General features: G+C 44.7%; 1 protein-coding gene across 5 annotated transcripts in view; it reads left to right on the forward strand.

Annotated features, from left to right (window-relative positions):
* The window catches only part of dmd (dystrophin), a 225,923-nt gene that overhangs the window by 99,056 nt on the left and 113,085 nt on the right, over positions 1-13,782 (forward strand). For all 5 annotated transcript variants that reach the window (XM_076723927.1, XM_076723928.1, XM_076723931.1 and 2 more), the window contains exons 13-19: positions 618-799; positions 1,622-1,772; positions 4,531-4,650; positions 8,585-8,686; positions 10,320-10,427; positions 10,542-10,721; positions 13,525-13,694. In XM_076723927.1, coding sequence (XP_076580042.1) covers positions 618-799; positions 1,622-1,772; positions 4,531-4,650; positions 8,585-8,686; positions 10,320-10,427; positions 10,542-10,721; positions 13,525-13,694 — 1,013 coding nt within the window. The remainder of the gene's footprint in view (positions 1-617; positions 800-1,621; positions 1,773-4,530; positions 4,651-8,584; positions 8,687-10,319; positions 10,428-10,541; positions 10,722-13,524; positions 13,695-13,782) is intronic.

A 13,782-nucleotide genomic window follows, 5' to 3' on the forward strand; every position in this document is an offset into this window, starting at 1 on the left:
AGGAGAATGGGCCCCCCTTCACCACACTGAAGGGCTTGAAAAGGCTGCGGTAATAAGTGTATTTGTTGGTGGAAGGTGGACAACATCTGAAGAAGACAGCACACCGAAGAAGAATAAACTGTGAGGAGAGCATGAAATGACATTTCGGGTATGTCCCTGAAACCGTAAGATGAGGCTCCCCCGGGTCCCTAATGATGGTGTTTGCGACTTATTTTGAGTTTATTGCTTGAATTTCGAAGTGGTTTGTCCAATCAGAGCCGAGGCAGGGCTTAGCAGCCTTAAATCTAACTCTAAGTGCTGAATTAACTGTGATGGATGTGGACTTACAGGACTGCTGACTTACTATCAGCTTTCCTGCTCTCAAAATTAAATTAACCCTGACCATTTTGCTGTGTGAGACCCCGCAAGGATCATATAGGAGTTAAGTGATCAGAGAAAGTAGATTAAGCACTGAGGTGGAAATGTATTTCAAGAGCAGCGAGAGAGAATGGAGAGGGGTCAGTTCAGTGGGAGTCGTGACGTGAGGCGTCCTCGTCTTTTGAAGGGGCAATTAGGCGAAAGAGAAGAGGAATTATTGTGGATATGTGTGTGAGCTGTTTCTCTCTGTGTCTCACCAGGGGTACATGGTGGAGCTGACCACCCACCAGGGCAGCGTGGGGCGCGTCCTGCGGGCCGGCGCCGCCCTGCTGGGGGAGGGGAACCTGAGCGAGGAGGAAGACTCGGAAGTCAGGGAGCAGATGAACCTCCTGAACTCCCGATGGGAGCATCTGAGGGTGGCTAGCATGGAAAGACAGAGCAGGTAGATACACTCCTGTGAAGGGCTTCAGGTCTGTCGCTCTCGCCGTGTTGGTGTTAGCATTTAGCTCTCTTTCGTCATTCTTTCCAGAGCTGTTTCATGTGCTCCTCATGTGCTCAAACAAGTGCAACACTATAAATATTCAAGACAGCATGAAAGCACTGTTTGGTCCTCAGGCTCTGTGGGACATTGTAGAATTACATGACAAGGTCTTGAAGGACGTCGACCATTCCAAATATATGATGAAGTAGAAAAAATGACGGAAGAAAGATTTGGGAATAAAAAGCAGGAAACACACACACACACGTAAATGATTTAAATCATATTAAAGACTGAAGCCCACAGAAAAGCACAGGGAAAAATGATTTCACATGCTTTTCTCCATCTTAATTTAAGCCTAGGAATAAAGTTTCATCTCTTTTTACACGGTGAATGAAGGTCCGCACAGCAGCCAACATTCACGGAGACAAAGAACAGCGTCCTTTCTAATTATGGTGAATCCAATGATAACTGACACTGAGCCAAATTTAATTAACTGTTCAGCTATCTCCTTTGATAATCTTGTTGATTCAAGCACAAAGCTGTGCAGACATGGTCTCCACTACCAAATACCACTTAGACAAGATAACAAAGGTCTGTTATAATACAAGAGTGAATATAAGAGCAGGATGGGAGCCTTTCTACCAATTAAAGCTGCAGTAGTCGGTGCTTGGGGCATCAGCGTGTTTAACCAGACCTCCTGCCCTTCAGAACTGCTCTTGCCCAAGACTCTGTTCTTGATAATGGCTAACTCTGACAGCTCCATGAATTGTCTCTCACTCCCAGACTCCACGAGGTCCTGATGGACCTGCAGCACCAGCAGCTGCAGCAGCTCACAGACTGGTTGGATGTAACAGAGGCACGGATTAAGAGGATGGGGGCTCAGCCGCTGGGTCCCGACCTGGAGGACGTCAAGCACCAAGTGGAAGAGCACAAGGTGGGAGCTGCTGTCCCGAGCCCGTGTCCAAACTAATCCAGGTTTACATGTTGTTGTCAGGCTAAACTTTTCATTGAGGATTTCTCAACAACCTACATGTTAAAATCGAGTCTGAAGATCTCAAGTGTCTTATTTTGGTTCATTTATCCGGGTGACAGCAGTGGTATTCAAACACAGGTGTGTATGAAAAAAGGCTGTGTGTGAGTCCCAGTTGCCTAATGAGAAATGTGCAAAGCAATTTGTTAGAGGTGAGAGTGAATAATTACACCAGCGACAAGAAAGATGATACTATTTCTTGAATAGATTAGAAGACAGTGGACACAGATGCACAGAAGCCCCTTATCCTGCAGGAGCCCCCCCCAACTAGTCAGTGCTGCTGTTGGTTAAAAACAGGCTGCATAGACACTACGCTGTCACTCCACCAATATTACTCACAATACTGCAAAAAATTCTTTGTACTACACCCCTCGGGCCTCTGGGTCTGTGCCCAGTAGCCCCATTCAGTGATCCATCCATGCAGTGAAGCCCTCAATCTTGGAAAGCTAAGCGTGACAAAATAGCCAAACTGTGGCTTCGACTTATGCACATTCAGCTCGTTTTCCCTGTCGTCTTTGGGAAAGAACAGGCAGGTGCGCAGTGCTTTGCTGACATTCAGGTTATGAGGATCTATTTGTTTTGACTTCCCTGCAGCCAAAATGTCTAAGATAGCAGTTTTTTGAAGCTCTATCCAGGAAGTCAGATCGCTAATTCAAAGGTAGGTATATAAAGAAAAAGATGCCACACTTTTTCACCTTTGAACAGAAAATATAAAGCCTCTTCCGCCCTTAAGTCCTTAAAATGCTCTGGGAAGAAAAAAGAAAAATTGAGCATCTGTGTTCTATGGTAACTGGGCAAACCCCGCTGAGGAAGAGGGTGAGCGCCATTGGTCTGAAAGCTCCAGATCAGACACTAAATGGACCTTTTGGTCGAGATGTTTTGCCACCTGCTGCTTGAGTGAATTATCAATCTCAACAGAGATATAATGGACGCGTGTGAGGCTCCGTTCTGCACCCGTCTTAACTCCATCTGTTCATTTGGCAGATTTACAGATCTCCGACAACCCAAACGCATCAAATTAGCCGACTGTTTACAAACTCTTGTCAAAAGGTTTCACTTTCTTCTCGCAGTAGGAGGCTCTGTCAGACGAGATTCAACAAAACAATCCTGCAGAGGAGAAACAACAATTAGCCAACCTCGCCACTTAGAAGCTGCTAAAATTAAATTCACTGGCGAGCATTTAAGCAGGGAACTGGCTCAGTTTGGGAGCGCCGATGACGACGTGCTGACAGTCGGTGCAGTGGTGTTTTTGTTTTGCCGTTTCTGCCACTTGAAAGGAGTGAAATGGAAAATGGCCTCCGATTACCGCCGAACACAGTGCTGTTGAGCTCTACACCAAACACAGCGCGCCGTCATTCACTCAGAAATCACAGGTTCACCACAGACACAAACACCATCCGCTCTGCTACTCTTTCTTCCCCTGCTGTACGCTGTAATCTCATTTTAAGAAAGTGGAAGCTTTCAGAGAAGCTTTGAGAATTGAATCCTGTTCCCAGCAGCCGGGGCTTTAAACAATACGACCAGATTTTACATTTGTGTCAGCGGGTTAGTACTGTCTGCTGGATGTTTCTGGTTTAGTCCCTCTACGTTATACAGGCTGAAAAGTGGAAATTAGTTTAGTTACATCTAATTACATGTGGCAGTCGGTTGTGTTCAAGGCTATTAAGACAAAAGTTTGTAGCTTCTCTTGTTTTAATTCAGTTTTTAGAATTACCTTAGTTTATTTATTCATGACTCTGAGTGGGGGGGTCTCTCATTCAGTTGTGTCCATGTGTTGAACGTGAACATAGACAAAGATGACATGCTGATCCTCATTAGCTATTCGAGTTTTCAGAGTTTAAGACTGGTGCTGAAATGATGAGTCAATTAGTCAGATTACAGCAACTCATTTTAGTCATTTTTCAACCAAGAATGCCAAATTTTAGCATCACTTTGGACTCTAATGTGCAGTTAAAACGTTTAAATTGAAATTCTGAGAGCGAAAACTTAAATCTTGCATAAATTGAAGTGGCTGTTTCAACAGAAGTGCTGAATAAACTTGTCAAGTTGTCAGTGTGAACGATGAACAGAAAAGGTGAAGATCTGAGACCTGCGAGGATCTGAAGTGCAAACTCAACTGCCACTAAAGTGTGACACTGTGAGGACGAGATTGTAGTGTTGGACTAGAAAATCACAAGAAGTACAAACAGCATAAAACTCAAACTACCACTTCTGAAAAGCCATGAAAGACACGATAAAGCCGAACTAATACAATAAAACACAAAGGGAGGAGACATTTTTAAAGTCTGAATACGTTTTCTGGGTGAAAGGATGAATAAACTGAACATTTTGCTGTTTAAACGTGTAAAGAAAGTATAAAAGTGTCCACAAGTCCAAAGTTATGAGTAAGAGTTTAAGGGTTGAGGCGAGGACGCTGGTAATCGTCAGTTGCAGCGACTTGTATGAGCCACAGAAGGAAGCTGTGTGTCTGTTGTGTGACTCTCTGTTTGCCACCCAGTGTTCAGGGAGTATAGTTGAAACATCGCTCTGTTCTAAACTCCTGTGGTCTGACTGGAAACCAACAGCGTTCCAGCCAGATTCTGTCATTAACTCGCCGTCCTTGAAGCCGACGTTAACTGTTTGCCTGTTGTGCTGGACTCACCTGTGTGTTCCTGTGCTGCAGCTGCTGCAGGAGGACCTGGAGATGGAGCAGGTGAGGGTGAACTCTCTGACCCACATGGTCGTGGTGGTGGACGAGAACAGCGGGGACAGCGCCACCGCCGCCTTGGAGAGCAAACTACAGGTAAGGACGCACACACACGCACACACACGCGCGCTGTGTGCTCATGTTGAACAGACTTTGCTGATCACACAGAGAGCTTCATAGGAAGTCAAATACCCAAATGGGCTAATTTTCATCTCCCTCTCTGAAACAGTAATGGAGTTTGTTTCTGTGTGTATTCATTAGTCCCTCGTCCTCTCGCTCCCTCACTTGTTCTCCCTCTGTGGGAGCAGGCTGAGCACACTCTGGTTGTTGTTTCTCTGGGAGAATAGATTGAACGGGAGATAGTTTTGTCTTTGGTGTTGTGCTGTAATTAGACCTTGCCAGCAAGATGTGCTTGTGTTTTGTAGCTTTGTGCTGATTTTGTTTACTCTATAAGTTATCATCACACAGACTCCAGCCAGGAGCCAGACTTTGCTGCCTGTTTGTGCGGTTAATTCTCCACGCTTGTCTTAGCCTCTGATGTATGAGCCTTAGTTCTCCTTGTTAAGTCCCATACACCGCAAAGAATGAAGCTGAAATCTATTAAAAGTGCAGCCGCTGATTTCCACTGCTGTCTAATACACTCGCCTTAATTGCGCATGCTGCCCTGTGTTCAAGCACCGTCGCTTTATAATCGCGTCTCCACCCATCGTACCTGCAGCTTTCAGTCCCAGGCACTGCTTTTCAAAGAACTCAAAGGTTCCTTAATCCTGTTCTTGTCCGCGGTTCCATCGCGGCCGACAGACAGGTGCAGATTAGACGCATCAATCCTCTGACATCTGGATGCTTTTAACTCCATGTTGATGTGTCAAATTTCTCAAATTGAAACAAAAGTCTGTGAGTTATCTGCACCATGTCCACCATCCTTCTCGGTTTGCAGTCAAGTTAGCAGTAATGAATATGCAACATTCAGTTAGACTTTCAAAATAAAATTTGCTGAGAAACATTTCAGGCTCTGGTCACACTTTGGTTTGGTTTAGACACTGAAACTACTCGGTCAGGTTTAGCAAAAAAATATGATTTGGGTTAAAATAACAGCTTCCTTAAAACAATCAGACATGGTTTCCCACAGGAATCAAACCTGGTCCCCGTGTGAAAGTCCTGTGTTTGACCGTTAGTCCACCCTGACCACCTCCCTGTGCAGACTTTCTCTCTCTTTGTACTACATTCGTCATTATTAGTTTGAAAGTCATGCTGACTGTCAGAAGGAAATGAGACATTCATGTCCATGTACGTGAATCTAATCTATTACTGTTTGACTACCTGCCCTGATACTGGACCAGGACCATGAAGACAATGGAGGCCCTTAGCCTTGAGGATTAAGAGTGTAGACATACACTATGTTTAAATGGCCTCCTGTACTTGTAAATAAAGCAATAATATAATTAAATGTCTGTATAGGTGTTTTGTAAAGCAGCCAATTAGCTGACAAAAGACTCTTGTTCTTCTGTTTATCCATCTGCTTTGGATAAAATTGGATTGTGGATTACGGTCACATTACATTTCCTGACATGTACGTTAAAAGTGTATCCGGCCTCAGGGTCCATGATCATGATAATCCCTCCACGCGTAAGGAGAACACCAAATAGAGGATATTTTAACAGCGATGTCAGACTGCAGCAGGGATTACAGAGGAAGGCTGTGCTGAGGCGTCCGGGCTGAGCTGCATATGATGTGAACTGTGATGGAGAGCTGATTTGATGGGAAATAGGAAGTTGATGCGAGGAAAAAAGAGGAGGTCGTGGTGATTTCATTTTCCGAGCTCAATCTGATATCTTTAGGGAAGGTGTGAATGAGCGGGCTGAGGTAGATCTGGGCCGAGCCGGCGATGCAGACAAACAGGAAATGAACAAATTTGGATAATTGGATGCGACTGAAACTCTTCCTTGGGGAGAAAAGGTTTGAGGAGCTTTGGATAAAAGTAAGCTGCTTTGTACTGAAAGCAGATTAGCCGAAAATGAGAATCTCTCCTCCCGAACTTCGAAAATGTTCTAAAAAGTATCTTGAATTCACCACATCATATTAAACGGCGTCGTGTCTGACTTCCTCGAGGCGTTGCTGCTGTTGTCTCCAGCAGCGCGGCGTATTACCAAATACAAGATGAGAGGGATGAGTAGATGAGAGCGAGCATTGTGTGCCGGAACGTAAAAATGCAAACAGAGGGAGCCTTCCCTGGTTTCTGCCCGCTGCTGAACTGTCACTTGATTAATTACAGGCCATTCATCTTAAGATTAACCTGCTGAGCCTCTCTCTCCACGTCTGCCTTTAGCCGCTCGCTTGTCGCTCACTTTTTTTGCATCTCATTGTCTTTTCATTTCCTCCCCTCCTCTCGGCCTCTCTGTCACTCTGATGACTTTGTTCGGTGGACGCGCCGTGGGTTTTGTCTTTGCCAGTTAAATGGAACGGAAGAGTGTCTCTCCCGCTTTACTCAGCGAACAGCCGGCTGCCAATACGCCAATACAAGAGTCAGAAAAAATTAACTTGTCGGGCCCGCGGCCTCTGACGCCCAAAGACAGGAAGGACCAATGGAAACTATATGTTGATTAACGTTTAGTCCGAATCCTATAAACAGCTGAATATCTAATTGTGAAATGTGATCATTTCACTTTGAGTTAGTAGCGCTGAAATGTAGAGCGGGTCGTCCCAGGGTTGGTGGTTCAGTCCCTGGCTCCTCCTGCAGGATCCAGGTCTCTAGCGTGGCAGCTCCTCAGCTGTCGGGGTGATCGCGTGTTTCAATGAGTGAATCACAGGCAAATTGTAAAGCGTTTTGTCCTGTGAGGCAGAAAAGTACTTTATAAATGCAGGCGTTTTAATTGGAAAAGCAGCTGAATTTGTGTGGTTTGAATGCCCGTCCTTAAAATTTCAAAAAAGCATTGTCCAATATTGAAATCATTATATTCATGTTGTGAACATAAAAGGAGTCATACTCCTATTTAAAAAAAAAAAAATCTTGTTACTCAAATTGAATTGGTGAAAAAGAAAGAAGGTTCAGGGCTGCCCAGGTAGCTCACCTGAAACTGTAAAACTTGAAATTACCATTTTAAAGAGCCAAATAAATTCAGACAGATGGTTTCCAGAATAAAACATTTCATTGCTGTATGTTCAGTGGCATTTCGTGCGTATAAAATTCCATTGACTGCGGCCTTTATTTGCTCTTGAGGGGCAGCACTTGCTATAGAAAATGGTTGATGGCAAAACTGAAGCTCTGGAAAGTGTTTACTCACCTGCACTGGGTCACAACAGCCGTGTGTGAGGCTTTCAAACACAGCCTAGTTTGAACTTAGGATGGAGTTCACGCACGACTAATGAAGGTTCATCTGCCGAAAAATAGGGTTATTTGCACTAGCTTTAAATTAAGCTAGCATTGTGCTAATTACATGCCTTTTTGTTGCTGTTTCATGCTTAAGGCTAGCTATTATTAGCCTTTAGCCTCTTTAATACTGCGTAGCAAAGACGACTGAGCACGAGAGACAACGCGGTCATGAACACTTTGGCGACAGGAAGTAAAGACGTCAATTTCTATATTCCACATATTGATAACCTATACTTTTGGCCATATATTGTACTTGAATCGGGCAATAAAACAGAAAAGATCAACAAGCAGCTCAATTCACAAAAGCTCCAGACCACCATTGTTTCATTTGTACAGTCAATGGACTCATTTGGATAGAAGATAGAGATTTTTTTATTCCCGCCGTCTATGAATTTTCATGCTCTTCCACAGCCGTGATCAGCTCCATCCCTCTGGGAGGGAGAGGAACGCGAATCAAACGGCATTTTTGGCAGCTAAAAAAATTAAACTGGCAAGTGAAAATGTGCTTCCATCAGCCTTTGAGGCAACGTGATGAAAATGTTTCAGTTCCTCTGGGGGAAATAATTCAGGCAGATTTTTTTTTGTGCTAATGTAGACATTAATAGGTGATTTATATGTGTGTGTGCGTGTGTGTGTGTGTCTGTGTGTGTCTGTGTGCAGGTGCTAGGTGACCGCTGGGCAGCCATTTGTAGATGGACAGAAGAACGCTGGATTCTGCTTCAGGAGATTTTACTGAAATGGCAGCACTTCACTAATGAACAGGTATGTGTGTGCGCGTGTGTGTGTGTGTGTGTGTGTGTGTGTGTGAGTGAGCTGAGGCAGGATCACAGCAGTATTTGCTGCATGTATAATGAGATTAGATCATCCAGATCGTGTCTACTCCCACATCCCGCAGGCTTTAAGAGACGTTTTAAACGAAACAGACTTCACATTCATGGAAAGACGGTTAAATACAAAACGCCAGAATTTAGCAGGCCAACGATGCTGCCGTTACTTCTGCTGGTATTTGGTCATAAACTCAAGAACTGAGCAAACTGAAACTTTGACCTGAGGATGGTGCGAGAGGAAGAATCAAAGAACCTGCTCTAAATATCAGTCCATCAGAGTTTATCTCTGACACGTGACTGCAAAAATATGCAAAAATACGCATTGAAAGCATCTCATCTGAAGACCGTGTGGGACTTTAGCTACAGGACAGATATATTTCCATTAGAAATATTAATTAGATTCTGTTTCTGATGACTTTCCTGTTAGAAGTGACTCTCACTTTCTGCGTCCTTTATCAGCGTCTTTGTGGTTTCAACCACAGCAGACATTGTAAAGGAAATTAGATGTGTCAGGATATCCGATTTGCTCATGTTCTGTGATTAATAATTGAGGAAGCTGAAATCACAACATCGGATTATGCACGATTAACTGATCAGTCTTAATTAAAAGCCATAAACTGGATTTGCATTGCCGCCCTTCAGGTCGTCGTCACTCTTTGTTTACTGTTCCCTTTATTAACACTGGCTCTATATCAGCTTTATTATTTTTTATCATTTAGTGACTCAAATTAGTGACATTTTAAGAGATTGTTTTGCTCATTTATTTTCTTTATCCAATAACACTGTAAAAAAAATGAGATATTTTCTGCTTTTGCTGGAGTATTACTGTTTAAAGTCCCTGTGCGTACCATATATATTTACATTTAACTGTGGATAATGTGACCAAAATGTGGGACGAGGGGCAGCAGGAGCCCATTTGATGAGGTGTGATTACACAGTTCTACACATAAGTACAGATTCATAATGAAATCACCTCCCCAATGTGTTTTATAATGAGGGCTCATTGGCTAGAATGACTTCCAGGCATCCATAAGAGCCAAATTTAATTTGATGAATTATTCAAAGCATCAGGAAATACATCGATTTCAGCTTCCCCCGTTTTCTGGCTAAACGCTTGTTCAAGTACCTCTCCAGGCCCCGGTTACGAATGAACTGTCCGTGTTCTGGAAACGGAAATATTCACAGTGTAATCGTGGGCAGAGGGAGAGATGCTGTCACAGACAATAGGCCTGAGGAGGATGCTGCAGTCAGGAGCTGTCTGTAGCAACAGGAGACGATGGCTTCCAGGGCATTTTCTTCCACATGATAACATTTCTCTCATCTCCTGTCTCCTCCATTCACTTCTCCTTCTCCTTCACCTTCTCTTCTCTTTGGATTTCTATGGATCCCTCTTCTCCTTTCCTCTTCTCTCCCCTCATCTCATCTCCTCTCCCCTTATCTTATCTCCTCATCATTTTTCTCCTCATCTCTTTTCAATTCTCCCTCCTCTCCTTTTCTTTGCTTCCCTTTCACTCTCTTCTTTCCTCTCCTCTCCTCGTTTCCTTCTGTCTCCTCTCTTACCCTCACAGTGTTTATTTGACTCCTGGCTGACTCAGAAGGAGGAGCTGGTTCGCTCCATCAAGACCTCCAACGTGAAGGACCAGGCGGAGATGGTGGCCTGCCTCCGCCGCCTTGCTGTGAGTCTCCATGGAAGTAACCAGGAAGTAACTTCAGAGCCATGTTAGGATTGGTTAAATCCACAGCATGTGTTGTGTGTGTGCGTGTGTTTGTGTGTGTGTGTGCTCCACCAGACGGTGAAAGCAGACCTGGAGGTGAAGCGTCCCACCATGGACAAGCTGTGCTCCATGAGTCAGGACCTGCTGTCCAGCGTCAAGAACAAAGAGGTGGCCAGCAAACTGGAGGCCAGACTGGACAGCTTCGCCCAGCGCTGGGACCGATTGGTCCAGAGTCTGGAGATGAGCAGCTCCCAGGTACCCTTCACGATTATCCATTCATTCATTTTCTATTTCCACATGTGTTACATACAGAAGATATGAAATGACCGGAGTCGTGACGTTCATGTAACAAGGATAATGTAACGTGTGACGTAAGCACTTGTAGGTAAAGGTAAAGTTTGGCCAGTCAAAGCGTTTTTCAGCCTGTGGTCTGCTCAGGTCAGGGTCTGCCAGCTTTGGCTGAGAGCCTGGGCCGTCTCTCCGTCCTGACATCTACCTGATTGCTCTTCATTTCGTTAACTCGGTGTCCCGGCTCTTAATCGGTTTGTGATTGGGTAGGAGGATGAAAACCAGCAGGAAGCTGCGACTCAGGGACCAAGATTGAAAAAGAAAACGCTGATTAAAAAACAGCAGCTTGAACGAGTTTGAAGGCTATCAAAAACTGATCCAGAAGACTTCTCTGTAAGACAAGTGGTCTTCGTCTGCTGGTTGACCAAACTGGTTTGTTTTGGTTCGCAGCCGTACAGATGACTGGTTTTATGTCAAAATGAAATCCTTGTAGCATCCAGAGGGTCACATTTGTCCTGATATCAGAGCGCTGCTGTGATGAAACTGAGTCCTCGTAGCTGCAAGTGTTTGGCCTCAGGGAGAGGGGACGTAAATGGATTGGCTGGATGACAGAGATCATTGAAAACCCGGACAGGTTTATGTTACACAGCAGTACTGAGAAGGGAAGGATGGAATTAGGGCTGACTTAACACGCTGATGAGGGAGGTGATTTCAATCTGCACTGTCATACAATTATCACTCTCATGATGACTTTTCTGAGATGTTCGATGGCTCAATTGTCACTTCTCCCCCCGCTGTTCTCTCATCTCTCATCTCCCTCTGTGACTGTACAGCCTCAGTAAATCCTCTCTGTCTCTATCTCCGTATCTGTTGTCACATTTGTGCTTTTAAATCTGACGTGCTCGCTGACAGCTGATGAGATAAAGACAAAGTGCTTCTGTGGTTTTTGAGTTGTGCTGATAAAGGTGCTGCACCGTCATGTTGCTTTTGTGCTTTACGCCCTCTGGAGAGCCCCACGCTGAGCTTTCACCAAATTATTGGAATTGTTTATATTACGTGTTTATAAAGGGAACTTTGTGTCATGAAGGACTTCTTCTCAGGCAGCACTTTCTTTTTTCAAAATGTCAAACTTTTCTTTTAACATTGTCTGAGAGGTTCATTGTAGGGCAGAGGCGTCACTTGCCTCCACTACAGTAGCCTTGAAGCCTCAAAAGTGTGTTATTGATAATGTAAAATGTCACATTTTTTTTTCAATGCGGTGAAATTTTGTCTGTGAGGACTTTCATTTATCCAGTTCATGGCACCTCTTGAGGTTTTAGAGGACATGTCGCCTCTCTTCAGCTCTGCCTGACTGGTGGAGAGTCTCAGGGATTTATCCTCCTGCAGGATCGTTCACACCTTGGGACTGCTTGAGGTCGCATGTGAGTCGTTGGGGTCACATGAGTCATAGTGTGAATGGGTGTTAAGCTACCTGGGGAGGGGTATCAGGACTGTATCAGGAGTACAAGGATGCGGTGTTTTGTTGAAAGTTCAGTTACTCCCGCAATGTAAGGAATCAACAACCCACCCATCATACCATGACTCACCCACTGACATCCAGTCACACCATGACTCATGTGACCCTAACAACCCACAACAACTCACATGTGACCTTCAAGGACTCCCAAAGTGTAAATAGTCCTGCAGGAGAATAAATGCCTTGGACTCCCTACCAGTCAGTCGAAACTGAAGAACCCTCCTGGATGAGAGGCGAAGGCTTTGCAGACCGGCAACACGTTGTTCCTAAACGTCCTCACCCTGCCCGGCCTGTTGTAAACTTACCCAAAATACATGCAGCTGTGTTGTAGCACTTATAGACAAATTAAGAGCAAATAGAAAGCTCAGCTGGTGAACATACGCTGTTTTATGAATGATACTACAACCCAGATAATATGTGATAACAACATAAACAATTTACCAAGTAATGTTTCTCCCGCCCCCTCCTCTCTCCCTTGTTGTCTCTCTGTCAATTACTTGTCCATTATAATCAGTCAGATAATTAGCAGATTGACCTCTGCAGACACACACAGTCTCAGCTACTTCAGCTGCACACAATGTTTCCATGGTAGCAAGGCTATCCCAGTAGTTGTACTCGCTGATAACTGTCATTAGACTCCTCCCTGCTGAAACAAACCTGCATACACACACACACCATACAAATACACACTGCTAACACAAGAAAACAGTGTTCAGAAGGAGAATAAGCGCACGTCTTAACCTGAACACTTAAAAACAATATTTCTAATTGTCACTCATCCTTTTGTGCCGTTGTAATCTGTCAGACTCACAGAAATCCCAAATCACTACTTAAGCAACTCACAGCTGTCTGAGTACACACACACACGCACACGCACGCACACGCACGCACACGCACACACACCACATCTGCAGTTGTTGTTGAATCCACACACACATCCTGACTTTTCCTGATATTTTCCTTGTTATAACTCGTGATTGATGTAACCGATCTTTGACTCATCACCTCTCAAGGACACGGACTCTGTGTGCATCTGTGTGAGTGTGTGTGTGTGTGTGTGTGTGTGTGTGTGTGCGTGTGCATGTGTGTGCTCAGGCTCTCAGACAGATGTGAGAGTGTGTTAAGTGATGACTTGGGATCTGTATGATTTTGACAGATCCTTGTAAACTGCGGTAGCGCCTGCTGTTGTGTGCAGCTTGTCTAAATTTATTTCCGCGTGTGTGTGTGTGTGTGTGCGTGCGTGTGTGTGTTCAGCTCTCATCGTCTGTCAGCGTGGCCCAGCAGTCTGAGCTGACCCACTCTGTCACGGCGACCGTTACCAAGGTGACGACAAGGGAGAAGGTGTCAGCCCTGCGCCAGACCCGAGAGTCGCCGCCACCACAGAAGAAGAGACAAGTAGTGGTGGATTCTGAACTCAGGAAAAGGTGGGTGTGTGTCGCCCCTCTGAGGAGGTCCACCCTGAATTGTAATTAGTGTTATAGCATCAAAAGCTTCTCTTCTAACTTGTGTGAA

Source organism: Chaetodon auriga, chromosome 23 (assembly GCF_051107435.1).
Source record: "Chaetodon auriga isolate fChaAug3 chromosome 23, fChaAug3.hap1, whole genome shotgun sequence".
Taxonomy (NCBI): Eukaryota; Metazoa; Chordata; class Actinopteri; order Chaetodontiformes; family Chaetodontidae; genus Chaetodon; species Chaetodon auriga.